Source organism: Sceloporus occidentalis, unplaced genomic scaffold (genome assembly GCF_023333645.1).
Source record: "Sceloporus occidentalis isolate IW3139 unplaced genomic scaffold, rSceOcc1.0.p SCAF_14, whole genome shotgun sequence".
In the NCBI taxonomy this organism is placed as follows: Eukaryota; Metazoa; Chordata; class Lepidosauria; order Squamata; family Phrynosomatidae; genus Sceloporus; species Sceloporus occidentalis.
In genome coordinates, this window is record NW_028316994.1 from 882927 (window position 1) to 901552 (window position 18626).

Genomic DNA, 18626 nt, shown 5'->3' on the forward strand with positions numbered 1-18626 from the left:
CTAATCTTTCTGGAAGAGTCTTTTGGCTATCAGCTTTGTGAGTGCCTCTTTAACATCAGTGTTTCTCAGTGAATAAATGAGTGGGTTGAGAACTGGTGTTACTACAGAATAAAGGATAGCAATAATCTTGTCTTCCTCCAGGGAGTAGGCTGAAGCAGGCCTAAGGAAAGTATAGATTATTGTGGAATAGTACACACTGACAATCAAGAGATGGGAAGAGCATGTAGAGAAGGCCTTCTTCTTACCTTCTGTGGAACGGATCCTGAAAATGCTTTGCACAATAAACCAATATGATGTTAGTGTCAATGCACAGCTCCCAATTGCAATGACCACAGAAGCAGCAAAAACCATGGTTTCATTCAGACTTGTGTCTGAACAGGAGATCTTAAACATGGGTGGCAGCTCACAAAAGAAATGATTGATGAGATCTGAGTCACAGAACGAAAGTTGTGCCACAAGTCCTGTGTGAACTGAAGCATTAACCATGCCTAAGAGCCACAATCCAGCCATAGCCCCGATGCAAAACTCCTTCCTCATAATGACCATGTACTGAAAAGGTTGGCAGATAGCAGCATAGCGGTCAAAAGCCATGAGTGCAAGGAGCAGAAGCTCAGTCCCTAAAGCCATTGTAAAAAGGTACACCTGTGCAATGCAGCCTGCAAAGGTAATGCTTTTTTGCTTTGCTAAAATAGTTTGTAACATTTTTGGAACTGTAACAGAAACTGAAAAAACATTTAGTATAGACAAATTGATGAGCAGGAAATACATTGGTGTGTGGAGCTTGCTACAAGTGCTGACAGCAAGGACAATAAGGGTGTTGCTTATTAAAGCCACACCATAAAGGAAGGTGAATGACCAGAAGAGAATCATCTGATGTTCAGGATTGCTGGAAAGGCCCATCAGGATGAACTCTGTAATGGCAGAATGATTCTTCATTTCCAAAATTATGTGACTGCAGGCAAAAATACATATATTATTCTATGTAGAGATAATATCACTTGGTATGAGAAGATTGCTTACTCAATAAATAAATGCTGCAACATATACTGATTGAGTAATAACATTTAAACTGGTTGAGACAAATCATTGACTTAGGATATAGGACTGCAGTCTAACTGTGGATCCAACCCAATATCTGTGTTCCTAGGGACCAATCTCTTACTGTACATGTTTTTGTGCATAACAGACTGCTTCTCTTTTTGACTAGGGAGATTATCACATGAACAAAGAACCTGATTGCTCCTTAATGGGATGCAGCTGGGCTACAGGATGCAGGCAGCTATTATCGCTCATAATTTGCCACCAATTCCACTGGGCAGCTGCATCCCATGTCCTAGGCAAACTTCAGAGGAAAGCCCCCGGCTTTGAAAAGCAACTTCCGAAGCACACCTGGGACTCAGGATGTAGCCGGGATGCAGCTGCCCTTTGGAATTGGTGGCAAATTATGAGTGATGATACCCTCCTGCATCCTGCAGCCTGGCTGCTTCCCATTAGGGAAGAGTCGGGTTATTTGTCCATGCGATAATCTCCTAGGTTACAGTTGTTTGGCATGGTAAGAGTGACAGGATTTTTCATTTCTCCACTTTTCTCCCATTTCTTTAAGCCAAGACCCCTTCATCCTTTACCCCAAAGTCCCAGCCACCCCATGGCTGATAAAAATACAGTGGAACCTTATTATACGCGAGGGATCTGTTCCGGATCCCTCCGCGTATAAAAAAAATCCGCCTATGCTCGAGCCCCATTGTTTCCAATGGGGCTCGTGCGCGGCGGCGCGGCGGCGCAGCGGCGCGAGAGGCGCAACGGGTGCACGTGCCCATTCAATTGAATGGGACGCGCCACCCCTTCCGTCCCGCGCGTGCCGGCGGCTTTGAGCGCCTATGCTCAAAGCCGCCTATAAAAAGGCAGCGTATGAGGAGGCTCCACTGTATATTGTTCATATGAATCAGTCAATACTTATACATTGTCTATGACTAGTCAGTTCAGAGGTGTGAAAACATGTTTTGGACTTTTTCCAGATGTCCTAGCTGAAACAGCCAACAGTAAAGGCACTGTGGATGTTACAGTCCAAAGCATCTAGAAAGCTCAGAGTTCAAAAACCCTCTCCTAGGTTGTGGAAAAGTTCTGGTGTATGCTGTAGTGATGGTGGAGCATTCAACCTCTGTTCCTCTTTGCTAACAACACAGTCAGATATTTCACTCTCACTGGCAATTTTCAGTCTGAGTTTAATATAGCATAGGCAGACATTATGAAAACTCAACATTTTAAAAGTTCTACTGTTTGGCCATATGGACATATAAGGGTCCATATTCACCTTGTCTAGTCTGTCTTTTTCTCAGTAGACTCATTTCCAATTCAAGAATTATAGCTACAAACTTTTGGAATTGAACACTGACATAATATTGTCAAACATGTGAATATAGGAAGGAAGGAAGGAAGGAAGGAAGGAAGGAAGGAAGGAAGGACAAAACCCTCACCTCAAATTGTTTACTTCTAGTACATAGTTCTCTTCCGGAAAGCATTGTCGCTCTAGATAAGTAATTGTGATGGCTGGAATTATGTACTCAGATTTTATGGACAACATATTCCCAGGTTAACCAACATTGGAACATCTGGCTAATCTCTTGACAAAATTGAACAATCTCATATCAGATACTAGATGCTGCCTTAATGAGGCTCTAATACCATAGGGCCAAGGATGACTGGGATTCCATAAGAATAATTATCTTTTAAAGAGAAAAGCTGTGTAAATACTGTGTGCCTAAAACAATGACATTTTGATGCTGAATTGTTAGTTTCCATTTCTAAAAGATGGGAGACAGATTGAATGGTGAATCTTGAGTGATGACCCCCCCCCCCAACTATTCTGGGAGTCTTCCATGCATATACTTTGACATGTGTTGTCTATTTTGGCATTGGCATCTTAATGTGTGTGTGTGTGTTTTAAATCAAACTGTGTGCATCTATGACAATCATGAAATATTTTATTTTTCTCAGTGTCAAACTGTTTTCTGTAATTTCACATAACAAAACAAATTTCCTATCATAAAAGAATTTTATATGATGTATGATATATGAACCAAAGGTCACTTTTTGCTTATAGACAATAATAATAATAATAATAATAATAATAATAATAATAATAATAATAATTTTATTTATATACCACCCTTCCAACAGATCAGGGTGGTTAACAACAGGTTAAAAACAATAATAAAAACATCAATACATACCAATACAATATCACAAATTCAATAAAAAACAGAAAAGCCCCGAATTAGCCAATCCCTTGCCGGTGAAGAGGAAGGAGGCCCATTGGACTTTAGTCAGGGAATGCAATACAGAAAAGGAAGGTCTTTAGATCCCTTCTAAATTGGGCCAGGGAGGTGGCCGAGCGGAGCTCTATGGGCAGCGTATTCCAGAGGGCCGGGGCGGCGATGGAGAATGTCTTCCTAGTAGTGGAGACAAGCCTAGCCCCGGGAACCCTAAGTAATTGCTGCCCAGATGTTCTGAGGGTGCGGGATGGAATGTATGGGGAGAGGCGGTCCTTCAGGTATCCTGGGCCCAAGCCATTTAGGGCTTTATAGGTCATCACCAACACCTTATATTGTGCCCGGAAGCGAATCGGCAGCCAATGCAGATCTTTTAACACCGGTGTAATGTGGCTGGCCCTGGAGGTACCAGTGACCAGCCTGGCTGCCATGTTTTGTACCATTTGTAGCTTCCGGGTTTGGTATAAGGGTTGCCCCATGTAGAGTGCGTTGCAGAAATCCAGTCTCGAGGTTATCAGAGCATGTACCACTGTTTCAAGGTCCCTCTGGGCCAGGTATGAGCGCAGCTGGCGAATAAGCCGAAGCTGATGACAGGTGCTCTTGACCGTCGCATTCACCTGAGCCGTCAGGTGAAGGGACGAGTCAAGAAGCACCCCCAGACTGCGCATGGAGTCCTTCACAGGGAGCGTAACCCCGTTCAGGACAGGTGGAACCACCGCCATTCCTGGGCCAGGGGAACCTATCACGAGTACCTCCGTTTTTTCTGGATTCAGCTTGAGTCGGTTTTCCCTCATCCAGCCCATTACTGACTCCAGACAGGCCACGAGAGGAGAGACGCCATCCTCAGTCACTGCATCAGTCGGAGACATAGAGAAGATTATTTGGGTGTCATCAGAGTACTGATAACCCCGCGCCCCATGTCTCCGGATGATCTCTCCCAGCGGTTTCATGTAAATGTTAAATAGCATGGGAGACAGAATGGCTCCTTGAGGGACCCCAGTTTTAAGGGCCCTCTCATCGGAGCACACGTCTCCCAGCTGCACCATCTGGAACCTCCCAGAGAGGTAGGACCGGAACCACTGGAGCGCAGTGCCCCCGATTCCCACCTCTGCCAGGCGCCCCAGAAGGATACCATGGTCTATGGTATCGAAAGCCGCTGAGATGTCCAAGAGCACCAACAGGGACACGCTTCCCCTGTCGATGCCCAGACGGAGATCATCGACCAAGGCGACCATGGCCGTCTCAACCCCGTAACCCGCCCGAAAGCCAGTTTGAAATGGGTCCAGATAATCCGTTTCATCCAAGACCGCCTGAAGCTGGATTGCAACCGCCCTCTCGATCACCTTCCCCAAAAATGGCAGCAGTGAGACTGGCCGATAATTATTATGTACCAGGGGGTCGAGGGAGGGCTTTTTTAATAAAGGTTTTACAATGGCCAATTTAAGAACAGATGGAAATTGCCCTTCCCTCAAAGATGTGTTAATAATCCGGCGTAACAGTAAAGTCACAGCCAGTCCCCCCTGGGCCGCTAGCCACGAGGGACAGGGATCGAGAGAGCAGGTTGTCTTCCGAAAACTTCCGAGGATCTTGTCCACATCATCAGTACTTACCAACTCAAACCGATCCAGTTTAACAAAGTCCACGGAGGCTCTGGATGCCTCTACCCTAGGTTCTGCTTGAATGTCGGCGTTAAGATGTATGTAGTATTGCAGGTAATAATTTATATGTTAGGGTTTTTAAACAGGAGTTGGGAAAGTGTAGCCTGTGGGCCACATAAGGTTCCAAGGTCATTTTTGTGGCTCCCAGAACCTACCCACCCCCATTTTTTATTTTCTGTGCCACTTTCTGTTTGAAAAAAGGCCTATCTACTGAGCCTGAAATAGTTCACACAGAAACCCAAACATGGTAATATTCACCTCTTTGTCCCTCAGGATATTTTTGAAGTATCAGTGCACATAAAACACTTATACAAGATTTACTTTTACTTTTAAATTCATATTTATCTATGCAGTACCTACCATGAGTAAAATAATGATAATATTTTTTAAAGTGCATCCATGTGTTTTGAGTAAAAAAGCTATAATTTACATATTATCATAGCTACACACTTTTTATGTCTCATGAGTGATTCCATGTACCAAATGACTCAGGCCCAGTACAGACAGGCAGGAAAGGGGCGGCGAGACACTGCCTCTTTCTGCCCCAGATCAGTGCTGTGGCAAACGCAAGCAGCGGCACCAATACAGCCTCCACAGAGCACAAAAAGGAGCTGGTTTTTCTCGCTTCTTTTCATGCCTCTGAAGATCATGCCCCTTTGGCACTGCCCTGTTTGGGCACTGAGTCAAAGGGACATCATCAATGCGCGCACTGAGAAAAGTGGAGAAATGAGGTTGTGGCCGAATGTAAAGTTCAAGGCTTTCACGGCCGGCATCCATAGTTCTTTGTGGGTTTTTTGGGCTATGTGGCCATGTTCTAGAAGAGTTTGTTTCTGACATTTCACCAGCATCTGTGGCTGGCATCTTCAGAGAATGAAGATGCTAGCCACATATGCTGGCAAAACGTCAGAAACAAACTCTTCTAGAGCATGGCCACATAACCCAGAAATCCCACAAAGAATTGTGGCCTAATGCTTAAAGAAGAGGCTCCCTTGCCTTGCAGCAGCTTAAAGGAAATTTTCAAGTTTTCAGAGCCACATTTAGGAGCTTATCAGATGGACTTTAAAACTGGCTACAGCCTCCCGGGCTGGAGGGATGGAAGTGGGTATTATCATATGCTAAATCGCTCCCTAGTCACCACCCGCCATCAGCCTGGGTCCAAGCAAGGTCCCAGCCACACTCCACCAGCATGTTTTAGGATCCAGAAGCTTTATGGGTTCTAAAGTGCTGGAGGAGCATGGCTGAGACCCAGGCTAATGGGGGTGGCAATTAGGTGGCATTTTAGCATGCAATAATCCCCACCTCCATCCCACATACTGGCTCCAGCCTGGGATGCTGGAGCCAGTTTTAAAATCCATCTGGTAAGCTCCAGAGTCTGCTCTTCAACGTTTCACTTACATTGGCATTTTATATTTTCTGTTTATAAAAACTGTTCTTTTAAGTGTGCTCTGTCTCTTAAATTCTGAGGAGCTGCCTGCCTTTTCCAGTGATCATTCTGAGGGCTTCTTTGAAGTCTTTGTTTCTGAGAGAATATATGACTGGATTAACCACTGGGGTTATCACAGAATAAAGGAGAGACACCAACTTGTCTTTATCTAGAGAGTAAACAGAAGATGGTCTAATATATGTGTAAATAATTGCAGAGAAGTAAAAACTGACTACAACCAGGTGTGAGGAGCATGTAGAAAAGGCTTTCTTCTTTCCTTCGGTGGAACGGATTCTGATGATAGTTCTCAGGATAAATAAATATGATGTTAGTGTTAACCCACAACTCCCAATCCCAAAGATCACATCTGAGACAAAAGTCATGGACTCACTCAGATAGGTGTCTGAGCATGAGAGGTCTAGTACTGGAGGGATATCACAGAAGAAATGATTGATGATATGAGAGTTGCAGAAGGAAAGTTGAGACATGAGTCCCGCATGCACTGCAGAATTGACCATTCCAGCAACCCACACAGCTGTTGCTATGCCAATGCACACTTCCCTTCTCATGATGACTGTGTACTGTAAAGGATGGCAGATAGCAGCATAGCGATCAAAAGCCATAAAGGAAAGTAGCAAAAGTTCTGTCCCCAAAGCCCATATGATGAGAAAGACCTGTGTGATGCAGCCGTAAAATGAAATGGTCTTTTGGTGGCTTAAAAGAGTCTGGAGAAGTTTAGGAATGGTCACCGAGATGGAGAGCAGGTTGACTAAGGACAAGTTGACAAGTAGAAAGTACATAGGGGTATGCAGCTTCTTACAAGTGCATATGGTGAAGATAAGAATGAAGTTACCAACCAAGGCAATAGCATAGATTATTATGAATATCCCAAAGAGAGGAGTCTGTAGTTCAGGGTCATTAGTTAGTCCAACCAGTATGAAGTCTGTATTGGCAGATTGGTTTTTTATCTCAGTACCTCCAGTTCTGTTGACCTAGACAGAGAGATTATAATAACAGTTGTAAAACAGCTCTATCTCTCCTCCCACTTTGTCTTGTAGTTTCTTTCTCTGGGTGAATCTACACTGTAGAAATAATGCAGTTTGACATCACTTTAAGTGCTGTAGCTACATCCTATATAATTGTGGGATTTGCTTATTGAGAACGTCTTTCTTTCTGTAGGATGGAGCCACAGCACTTAAAGTGGTGTCAAACTGCATTATTTTACAGTGTACATGCACTCTCTGTTATAACAGTCAGAAATATGATAACAGTTACTGACCAGCCCATTATCAATGCTTTTAAAGATTAAATTGACCACAACACTATTAATACTGATACTAATATATGAACACACAGAGGCATGAATCTTGTTGCTAGTTCCAATTAAACTACACTGATAAATCAGTGATATTTGTATAAGTGTTGGGAATTCAATAATTGACTCCATGGATTTACCCTAGTTATGACTATGAATAGGATTCTAGCTACACTATTCCTTTTACATAACAAAATAATATTGTTCAGAGATACAGTGGCAAAGTATAACCTGGGGATCTCTTCATTTTCTTCCAAGAGAGAAAGTATTTGGTAAACACACATAAACACACACACACACACAGAGAGAGAGAGAGAGAGAGAGAGAGCCAAAAAATTTCACCCACTCTCCATTTACCATTTAGATTGTTTGCAGATGGCAAAATGAATGAATGAATGATGGTAGTGCTAGTGCTGCTTACCTTTCTGGGAATAGGAAGTTCTAGACAAAAACTCTGGGATGTTCTGCAAGAAGGGACAGCAAGAATGGGTGTACCGTCTCTCTCCCACTCAATGCCAGATTTGACATCCTTGATAAGTTGGAGACAAGCATGAAGCTTTCTCTACATTTAAAAGTTCTCTACAAAATTTGGAAACCTGGTAAATCAAGGTTCTAATCTACATAGTGCAGAGAGCCCAAGAAGAAGAGGTTTTCTGCTTTGGGAGATATCCTTCCAAATTATGCCTGTAGATTGGGATGTCTTATCCCTCCTACTCTTGTCTCTATGTTGATTCTACAGAAATAGAATACCTTCTTAGGGCTCTAAAGTTTCAAAGACTTCTATTAGTATGCAACATTTCTTAATTTCCAAATGTTTGTTATTTTGCATTTTGACACCGTCTCTCTCCCAAAACTGCTACCAATTTCTCTCCCCTTTTGTTTTAAGACATATGTTTGAGCAACATCCTGCTTTCAAAGCAACAACTGCAACCAAAGCGGTATAGAAAGGGATCTTGCAGCACTTTTGAGACTAAATGTGTGAAAGGAATTGTAGCATAAGGTTTCCTAGACTTGGTCTGCTTTCTCAGATGCAAGTCCAAAAAAACTTATGCTACAGTTTTTTTCACACAGTCTCAAATGTGCTGCAAGATCCATTTGCATACTGATATTCCATAACACAGCTATGTCTCTTAAGTGTACAGAATATCTCCCCATGCCATGAACTGCATGATGTGCTATTTTTTGTTTTGTTCCCCCCCCCCCCACCACCGCTAGTATATTAATTTCCACTTGTGGCCACACTTGTGACCACCGATATGTCTGATATCACTATCTTTAGGCATCAGTAGATAAGCACCCATTGGCCAAATGCACACAGCACCACTTCCCTGTCATTGTGGATGTGGAGCGGAAGAGATGCAAATGTTAGATAACCAAGAAGGTAGACTGATATTACAAAATGAATCTATGTGCTACATCTTTCACAAAGGAGGGAGGACTAGCAGGCTCAGTTCTGTCACACAATCAGTTTAGCGCAAAATATACCATAAAACACTTCTCCCATAGAGAAATAAAAAGGAGGAAATGACAATGTGCTGGTATTGATATTGCAATATATGACTCTCCTCGGAAATATAGGAGAGACCACTAAAAGATGTTTTCTTCACATAGTGAATAGTCATGGGCATAACAGCCAACAAAAGGATGCTTTATTGCACCAGGCAAAAAATAATGTGAAAAACACGGTAAATAGCACAGATAGTTCCTACATGGCAAACAACACCAAGAAAACTATCAACAACTTTGGGAAGGGACTATTCTGTAGGTGTGTGAGCGAGAGAGATGGACAGATAGAGAATGATTAAAGAGAGTGTTGACCATTCCTGATTCATAACAGTCCTGAATGGTCTGCTGATGGAAAGTAATGATTAAACCTGTTGAAAACATCGGTTTCATCTGCTCAGAGTAGCAATCTTTTTCATGCCCTCTTTCTTTGTCTCTTTCTCATTCTGACTATTATTATTTTTATTATTATTCACAATTTTAACCAACCCATAATTAGAGTGTTCTCAATACCGAGTTGTTGATACATTTACAAATAATATAAAACTAGTAGTTCTAACACAGTTTGTCAGAGTGAAAGGCAGAAGGGTGAGATAAAAATATTTACCTTCATTCCTATTTGTCGTTGTGTCTTTTCCTTGCCAGATATATTTAGATTTCTTTCTTCAGGACTGAAATTATTTTCTGCTTTGGCAGCTGGTTGCAAAAATGTTTTTCATTTGTGTGATGGCTGTGAAAACTTCTCCCATCCTTTTGAAGGCAGACCTCATTTTGGAGAAACCTGGTGGCCAGTTTTGACATCTTTCTTTTAATAAAATGGCAGGGCAATTGGGAAAAGCACCTCTGAGGCATCACTAAGAAGATAACAATTCTCCACTGCACTGCTGAAGCAAACGTTTTGCACCATTTTAGTATCTGGCACACTTTCAAAGTCTCAGCATAACTTTCAGTTTGCATTGACACTCAGCCAAATCCTTTCATTTGTAGTCTTGTAATTACTTTGAGTTCTATAAAGGAGGCTTGCATGTCTATTTAAGAGAGCACTAGATTTAATTCAATAAGAGTTATTCATAGATATGAGTTCATATATTTGCAACCTTAAGTGTGTGCTTAACTCTTCCACTGAAATCAATGGAACTCCAGAGTATAAATTATAACTACTATTATACCCAGCATTTATTATTCCTATGCATTTGTATATGCTTAAATGTTTAAATTAACTAGCAAGGAAAGGACTTTTCTGAGGCACCTAAATTTTATAAATTTATAAATAATTAAATTGGTTACAGATTTAGATAATCTGACTATAGGGCTGTGCAGACCTACAGCACTTTAAGTGCTGTAGGTCCATCCTATGGAATCCTGGGATTTTTAATTTTGTAAGGTCTTTAGTCTACTATCCCTAGGGATTTATCTCTAATAATTAATCTTAATAGGAACAGAAAAAAGGCAGAATTACTCAACACCTTCTTTGCCTCAGTCTTCTCAGAAAAGGCAAAGGGTGCTCATCCTGAGGATAATGGAGCAGAGGACAGAACAGAGGTATTTCAGCACAGAATAAGAAATACCTGGTTAACCTAGGAATATAAATCTCCAGGACCAGATGAATTACATACAAGAGTATTAAAAGAACTGGCAAATGTAATATCAGAGCTATTGGCAATAATCTTTGAGAACTCCTGGAGAACAGGAGAAGTCCCAGCAGAATGGAGGAGGGCAAACATTGTCCCCATCTTCAAAAAGGGGAGAAAAGAGGACCCCAACAATTATAGTCCAGTTAGTCTGACATCAACATCAGGAAAGACTCTAGAGCAGAACATTAAAGAGAGAGTCTGTGAACATCTAGAAGGCAATGCCATAATCACAAAAAGTCAACACAGGTTTCAGAGAAACAAGTCATGTCAGACAAATCTAATCTCTCTTTTTTATAAAATTACCAGCCTGGTAGATGAAGGGAATGCTATTGATATAGTGTATCTTGATTTCAGTAAGGCCTTTGATAAGGTTTCCCATGGCATTCTTGCAAATAAGCTTGTAAAATATGGGCTAGACAAGGTAACTATTACATGGATTTGTAATTGGTTGACTGGCCAAGCCCAAAAGGCACTCAACAATGGCTCCTTTTCATCCTGGAGAGAAGTGACCAGTGGGGTCCCCCAGGGCTGTGTCCTGGGCCCAGTGCTATTCAACATCTTCATCAATGACTTGGAGGACAAAATTGGGGGCATACTTATCAAATTTGAAGATGACACCAAACTAGGGGGAGTAGCTAATACCCCAGAGGACAGGATCAAAATTCAAGATGACCTGAATAGACTAGAAAGCTGGGCCAAAGCTAACAAAATGAAATTCAGCATGGAGAAATGTAAGGTACTGCACTTAGGGTGGAAAAATAAAATGCACAGATATCAGATAGGTGACTACACGTGAAAGGGATCTAGGAGTCCAAGTAGACCACAAGTTGAACATGAGTCAACAGTGCGATGCGGCAGCTAAAAAGGCCAATGCAATTTTAGGCTGCATCAATAGAGTTATAGTGTCTAGATCAAGGAACGTAATAGTGCCACTCTGTTCTGCTCTGGTCAGCCCCCACCTGGAATATTGTGTCCAGTTCTGGGCACCACAATTCAGAAAGGACATTGAGAAACTGGAGCGTGTGCAAAGGAGAGCGAGTAAAATGGTGAAGGGTCTGGAAACCATGCCCTATGAGGAACGACTTAGGGAGCTTGGGATGTTTAGCCTGGAGAAGAAAAGGTTAAGAAGTGATATGATAACCCTGTTTAAATATTTGAAGGGATGTCATATTGAGGGGGGAACAAGCTTGGCCATCTGTCGGGGATGCTTTGATTTAGATTTCCTGCATGGCAGAAGGGGGTTGGACTGAATGGCCCTTGTAGTGTCTTCCAACTCTATGATTCTGTGATTCTAAGTAAACTGGTAAGATATTGCACAATATTTAGAGAGATGAGCAGGCTTGAAGCTGAGCCTGTGGGATAAGGTAAACATGATTTAAATGACTATTATACCTAGAATTGTTTATATTATACATTGAATTCCTTTATTTATATCTTGAAAGTATTTTCAAAAATTAAGTGTAGGAATCTCCTCCTAGAATTTCAATGAAAAATTATGCAAATTCTAATCAGAGAAGGGGGGTTTCCAGATCTTCATACAAATAATTGAGTATATCTGTTATTTTATATTTATTTTGGATATTAATATTCCAAACATGCCCTTAATAGTCTGATTTTTATACATTCTAATGCCATATAATGAGATTTACTCCCTTTTAATGCCCACCCCCTGCATTTGCAGAAATATCCTGAGGGCATTGCCATTGGGATGATATATAAATATATCAAATAATTAAATAAATGAATTGAAATTATGAAACAAAAAATCTTCAGCAGTACATTAAATAATTGCCATCTTCCAGATGATACCTCAGAGGTCTTTTTCCCAATGGCATTATCTTTTTATGTGCAGAAAGACTTTAAAGTTGGCTATTGACTATGGTCTGAAACATGTATCTGCAGCAGGACTAAGCTAGTTGCCCTCTGCCATTAGAACCCATTAGAACCCAATTATTACAGTATATTGAAGAAATGTGGTTGGCTGTGATATTTGTTAGATGAGCAGCAGCAAAAGAGATCCCACCTATGTCATAAGGAGGAAAGAGAAACACTACCAAGAAGGAGCAAAGACATATAGGAATGAAGGTACATATTTAATTTCATTTCAGATATGTGAAGTCGAAGGCTTTCATGGCCGGCATCCATAGTTTTTTGTGGGTTTTTCGGGCTATGTGGCCATGTTCTAGAAGAGTTTATTCCTGATGTTTCGCCAGCCACAGATCCTGGCGAAATGTCAGAATTAAACTCTTCTAGAACATGGCCACATAGCCTGAAAAACCAACAAAAAAACCCCGATCATTTCAGATGGTTTCATCTCCCACCTGATATTTATAAAAAAAATAACAAACTTTAGATTTTAAGTTGGCCATATAGCCATTGAATGTAAGGCTTCTGTTTCGATCATTACAGAGTATAACAAACGACATAAAGAGTGAAAATATGGTATTACCTATATCTTATCTTTACTTCTCAAGTGAAAGAAAGATACATACAGAACTTCATTAAAATGGAGGTAGGTCATGATCAGCATTACGACTGAATTTGTGAGGCTTGTCTGATCCCTGCAACAGATATTGTTCATGATTTTGTTTGGTTTTTTTCAGTTCATCCCCAGTAGATTTTTGGCTCTAGTCATCTTCACTACTACCACCAAACACATTAGATATGGCTAGCTGGAAGAGCACTGAGAGTATAAGAAACCACTTCCTATTGATATTATTGAAATTATGAAGAATTAAAAATACAAGTGAGGCTATTCACGCGGCTGTGTACAAACAGATGATCTGAGTAAAGCATCCATTTTAAATGTGGATATTTTGGATCTCCAGATGCTTCTGGATTGTACATCCCATCATCCTTGACTATAGGCCACGCTGGCTCAGCTGAGAACGAAAGTCCCCAATAATTGCAGAACCATTGTGTTCTCCTCCCACCCGCATTAGAGAAAGTGACTGTGTTTTAAGTAATGCTATGAAGTCTTCAAAATGTACAAATGTAAAAAGAACAACCAGGGAATATCTCAAGCCTCTTTTCCTGAAATGTGTTCTTTTCCTATTGCAGAACCTATGCTTTCATTAAATGCTATGCACATATACATATATAAAAATATTCCTGTTGATTTCTTGCAGCTGCTTCCAATCTACACCACTTTTAATAACTTACTAATTTAGTCCAGCTTTCGTGAGCCTTCCATTTATTTATAAAATGTTTTATGACAATGTGCTTACAAAAATGCATGCAATCCTTTCCACTAGATCCCATGGTAAAATGGGATCATCTTTCCTAAACATTGTTCCCCAATTGTTACATGAAATCCATTTGCAGATATGCATTGCTGTCCATGTTTAAGACTGCTTGCATCTACTTGAGTTGGATGTATATGTGACTAAAAATGGTTCTTTCCCTGGCTTAGGATATTTTCCGGATATAGTTAATTTGCTTTGTGTGTGTATGGTGGAGGGGAGACATACATTTAAAGCCAGTCCTCTGTGATGACTAGTTATATCCTAGAGAATAGGTTCCCAACCTGTGCTCTGAGAAGCCACTGCTCCAGGAAAATTGCAGTCTATCCCATCTTCCTCTCCTCTTCACTCATAACACTAATCCTACACACCATTAACTTGTAAGACATAAGGTAGGCCTTTTAGGGGTTCTGCCATAGAAACTGGTTCTAAAAAGGGCTCCTTGAGTCAAAAAGGCTGGGATCGTCTGTTCTTGAGTACTCCATTGGCTGAAATACTATTGGGAGACATAGATGTGATCCCAAAAAAGCTTACCTTAGAAGTCAAGCAGGCCTACCAACATAGGGATTTCCAAGGTATTGGGAAGTGTGGCCTCACTGCTGGGAGAGGCTGGGATGCTTTTTCCCTCACTGCCTCTATTTTGTTGGTGGGGCTGCATGGCTAGTAAGGTAGGTTTTGAGAACCTTTATGTTGTTGCATCAGTGCAATGACCATAAACGTGGATTCCAAAATTTACAATGTCTTACAACACTGTAAATACTAAACAGTTCTCCCTATTTTGGAGATCTTTAAAAAAAACCTGGGCAAAATATTTTATCAGGGTCTTCAACATCTGCTGGCATGTACCAACACCTAATAAAAAGGAAGGCAGGCAGGAGTTATTTATTGAAAGCTTTTAGAAGTTCTGGCGTGCATCTGAACTGTAGAAATAATGCATCACTTTAAATGTTGCAGCGCTATCCTATTGATTCCTGGGATATGTAGCTTTCAGTGTCTTCTGTGCCAAAGAGTGCTAGTGTCTCACAAAAGTACAAATTCCAGGATTATGTAGGATGGAGCAATTTCACTTACAATGGTGTGAAACTGCATTATTTTTACAGGATAGGTGTATCTATTGATAAGCAACGATATCTGTCAGGGATGAGTTCATCAAACCTTCCTAAAGAAACATTTTGATTATGTGACAAAATATTTCATCAGGTTATCCTACAACTACAGGCATTTACCAATACTTGACAAAAATCAAGATGACAAAATATAGTTTATGGAAAGCATTCAGAAGTTCTCAATAAGCAATAGTTAATCTCAGAAATGACCCCATAATGAATTTTATTTTAACAGGTGTATCCAGGTCATGGGAAATATCTTGGTAAGTAAGTTAACACAATCTACAGTATCTATCTCCAAACCATCAGCAAAAGAAATATTGACATGAAAAATCAGTCCACCACTATAGAGTTTATATTGGCTGGTTTAACCTATTCCCCTGAACTACAGACACTCCTCTTTTGGGTATTTGCAATCATCTATGCTTCGGCCCTCTCTGGTAACTTACTTCTTATCTTCACCATATGTACCTGCAGAAAGCTTCACACCCCTATGTATTTCTTGCTCATCAATTTGTCTTTAGCAAATGTGTTCTCCATCTCAGTTACAACTCCTAAACTGCTCCAGGCTCTTTTGACCCACAGAAAGACTATCTCATTTTATGGCTGCATTGCACAGGTATATCTCTTCATCTGGGCTTTGGGGACAGAACTTCTACTTCTTTCATTCATGGCTTTTGACCGTTATGCTGCTATCTGCCATCCTTTGGAGTATACACTGATCATGAGGAAGGATGTGTGCATTGGCATAGCAGCAGGAGTGTGGGTTACTGGAATGGTTAACTCTGCAGTTCATGCTGGGCTAATGCTGCAGCTTTCCTTCCACAACTCAAACATAATCAATCATTTCTTCTGTGATATACCTCCACTTTTGAAGCTTGCATCCTCAGACACCAGCATCAATGAGAATATGACTTTTGTGTCAGATGTCATATTTGGGATCTGTAGCTGTGGTTTGACTCTAACATCATATTTGTTCATCATGAGAACCATCCTGAAAATCCGTTCCACTGAAGGGAAGAAGAAGGCTTTCTCCACATGTTCTTCACATCTTATTGTAGTCAGTTTTTACTTCTCCTCGGTTATTTACACATATATTAGGCCCTCTTCTGTCTACTCTCTAGATAAAGACAAACTGGTTTCTCTCCTGTATTCTGTGGTAACACCAGTGCTTAATCCCATTATATATTCTCTGAGAAACAAAGAGGTTAAAAAAGCCCTTAAGACACTTACTGGAAAAAGCCGACTGCTCCCAGGGCCTCAAGCTTAAGTTGTAAAATATTCTAGTGGTTCTGTCATTCTTATTTTATTTTATAAAAAATGGTAATCAAATCAATGGTTGGTATTATATTTGATGTGGAATAATTGAAATTTTTATGTAATTAAAAAAAAAAGCCTTGAGAGGCAGTAATAGATCTTAAACACATGTACTCACCACTATGGATAAGTATGTATTTTTAAAGTGTATGCATGTACAATTTTGCACTCAAGTGAATATTCTGACTTTTGCAGACAATGAGGCTATGGAAATCAAATATAGCTTGCTTTGGGTATATTAGGGATGTAAATTCACAATTAAAAAACTGAATATTTTTGTTCAGCATTTGTCCTGTATTTCAGCATCTTAATGTGTTCCAGAAAATGTGTGGGTTTTTTTTGGGGGGGGGGGGAATCCTTTGAGCAAAAGCACGTTTTTCTGCACAGAAAACATATTTCCTGCATGAGAAGCCATATGTTTTTCTGTGCAGAACAATCCGCCAGAACACTTTGGGATACTTGTGAATACTAGGAGAAAACTACACAAAAGTCTCACTGGTCTATTATTCTTCCCAATGGGTTTTCTTAATTGTTGGGACATCCATTGTTTTGAGCAGGAAATGAATAAGAGAGACTATTCTTTACATCCTTAGGATGCATAAACCCTTTTTCTTTCTCAGATGAAACATGATGAAACTTGCAAGTGGAGCAGACAGAATACTTTTTCTCTCTCACTTGAATGGGCAGCTAAGATGGATTCAGCGTTTGCCCCATATCTTTAAACTGGACCCAGAGCAATGGATTCAAACTACATGGAAAGTGTTTGCACCTCAATATTAGGAAGAACTTCCTGACTTGGGGGTGAAGCAGACTGATGGTTCACCTTGAATAACATCGCTTTGTTATTCAGGTAGTCCCTGAAGCGGCTGGAAGCAGTTCTTTTTTGCATGATAAAAGAGGGGTTGATAAGAGCTTTTTAACAGTGGAATACGTTTCCTTGGAATGTGATGGACTCTTCTTCTTTGGAAATTTTTAAAACGAGGCTGGATGGCCAACTGTCAGGGGTGCTTTGTTTCTGTGTTCCTTCATGTCAGGGGTTGGACTGGATGGCCCTTGCCATCCAGCTCTATGATTCTATCATTCAATATATTTCACTTTAAAAAGTCCTTTATTTTACAAAGAAATATATTGGTTCATACCTCAATTGTCTTCTAATTAGATTATTGCAATGTCCCCTATGTGGAGCTGCTCTTGAAAAGTGCAAACGCTACAATTAGTGCAAAAGCAAAACAAACAAACAAACGAACACAGCCAGATCCTTGTCAGGTGTATACTTCAGAGACCATATATTACCAGTCTTGCAAGAACTTCCAATGTTCTTCTGAGCTCAATTCAGGGTGCTGAATCTAAATGCCTTGGAGGCAGGATATCTGAAAGACTCTCTTATCCTGTATGTTGTTGTTGTTAGAAGCCTTCCTCTTGGTTCCAGTTTGTGCCAGGAGGGTTTCCTTGTGTTCAGAAGAGGTTTGTTATTGCCTTCTGCTGAGGCTGAAAGAGGTTGACTTGCCCAAGGCCACCCATCCGATTTCTATGTACAAGTAAGGATTCTAATTCTAATTTCCTGGAATCCTGGATGAGCACTCAGACACCATGTTGGCTTTTCTACCATATGAATCTGCCTGAGACTCAGAGTAAAGGCTCTTTTGCATGTTCCACTACTCCTTGAGGCTTGATTGGTGTGTGCATACACCAGGGCTTTCTCTACATTGATACTGCTGATTAGAGTTAGAAACCTCACTTGTAAATAGAAATCAACTGGGTGGCCTTGAGCAAGTCACTCTTTCAGCCTTAGTTGAAGGCAATGACAAACTTATTCTGAACAAACAAATAAACAAAACAGGCCACAATTTCATTGGTTATAGCTGAAGAAGCTTAGCCTTATTATGGGTCCAGAGCTAAGCACTGGTTGACCATCATGCTAAGTAATAGAATTTGAGAAATATCAAAATGCAGTCGATTCTTGGTATCTGCAGACTTGAGACACGCAGATCCCAGCATCCACAGGGTGGTGGTAGAGGACATAGAAGTGGAGTAGAAGTGGAGGCAGCAGTTTCAGGGGGGGGGAGAAAGAGGAGGCAGAGGCAGGAGGAAGAGGAGGAGGCAGGAACAGCTGAAGGAGGACGAAGAGGAAGCAGCACCCTGCCGCCCACCGCCCATGG

At 40.9% G+C, this 18626-nt stretch overlaps 3 protein-coding genes across 3 annotated transcripts; 1 reads left to right on the top strand and 2 right to left on the bottom strand.

The window, feature by feature from the left end:
• Window positions 1-936, bottom strand: LOC149303423 (olfactory receptor 13G1-like). Its single transcript, XM_089480703.1, has one exon. It carries the CDS (start codon window positions 934-936, stop codon window positions 1-3), a length of 936 nt encoding a protein of 311 aa, XP_089336829.1.
• Window positions 937-6379: 5443 nt separating this feature from the next.
• Window positions 6380-9781, bottom strand: LOC149303424 (olfactory receptor 13G1-like). The gene is made up of 2 exons (XM_089480705.1): window positions 9776-9781; window positions 6380-7342 (listed from the first exon to the last, which is right to left on the bottom strand). The coding sequence occupies exons 1-2, from the start codon at window positions 9779-9781 to the stop codon at window positions 6380-6382; spliced, it is 969 nt and encodes a 322-aa protein (XP_089336831.1).
• Window positions 9782-15475: 5694 nt separating this feature from the next.
• LOC149303425 (olfactory receptor 13G1-like) lies at window positions 15476-16709 on the top strand. The gene is made up of 2 exons (XM_089480706.1): window positions 15476-16374; window positions 16610-16709. The coding sequence occupies exons 1-2, from the start codon at window positions 15476-15478 to the stop codon at window positions 16707-16709; spliced, it is 999 nt and encodes a 332-aa protein (XP_089336832.1).
• Window positions 16710-18626: the final 1917 nt, after the last annotated feature.

Bases quoted from the DNA above. Each gene is read 5' to 3' on its own strand.
- LOC149303423 (XM_089480703.1), bottom strand. From the start codon at position 936: ATGAAGAATCATTCTGCCATTACAGAGTTCATCCTGATGGGCCTTTCC.
- LOC149303425 (XM_089480706.1), top strand. From the start codon at position 15,476: ATGAAAAATCAGTCCACCACTATAGAGTTTATATTGGCTGGTTTAACC. The intron at 16,375-16,609 runs GACACTTACTGG...GTATGTATTTTT, and splicing joins GAGGTTAAAAAAGCCCTTAA to AAAGTGTATGCATGTACAAT.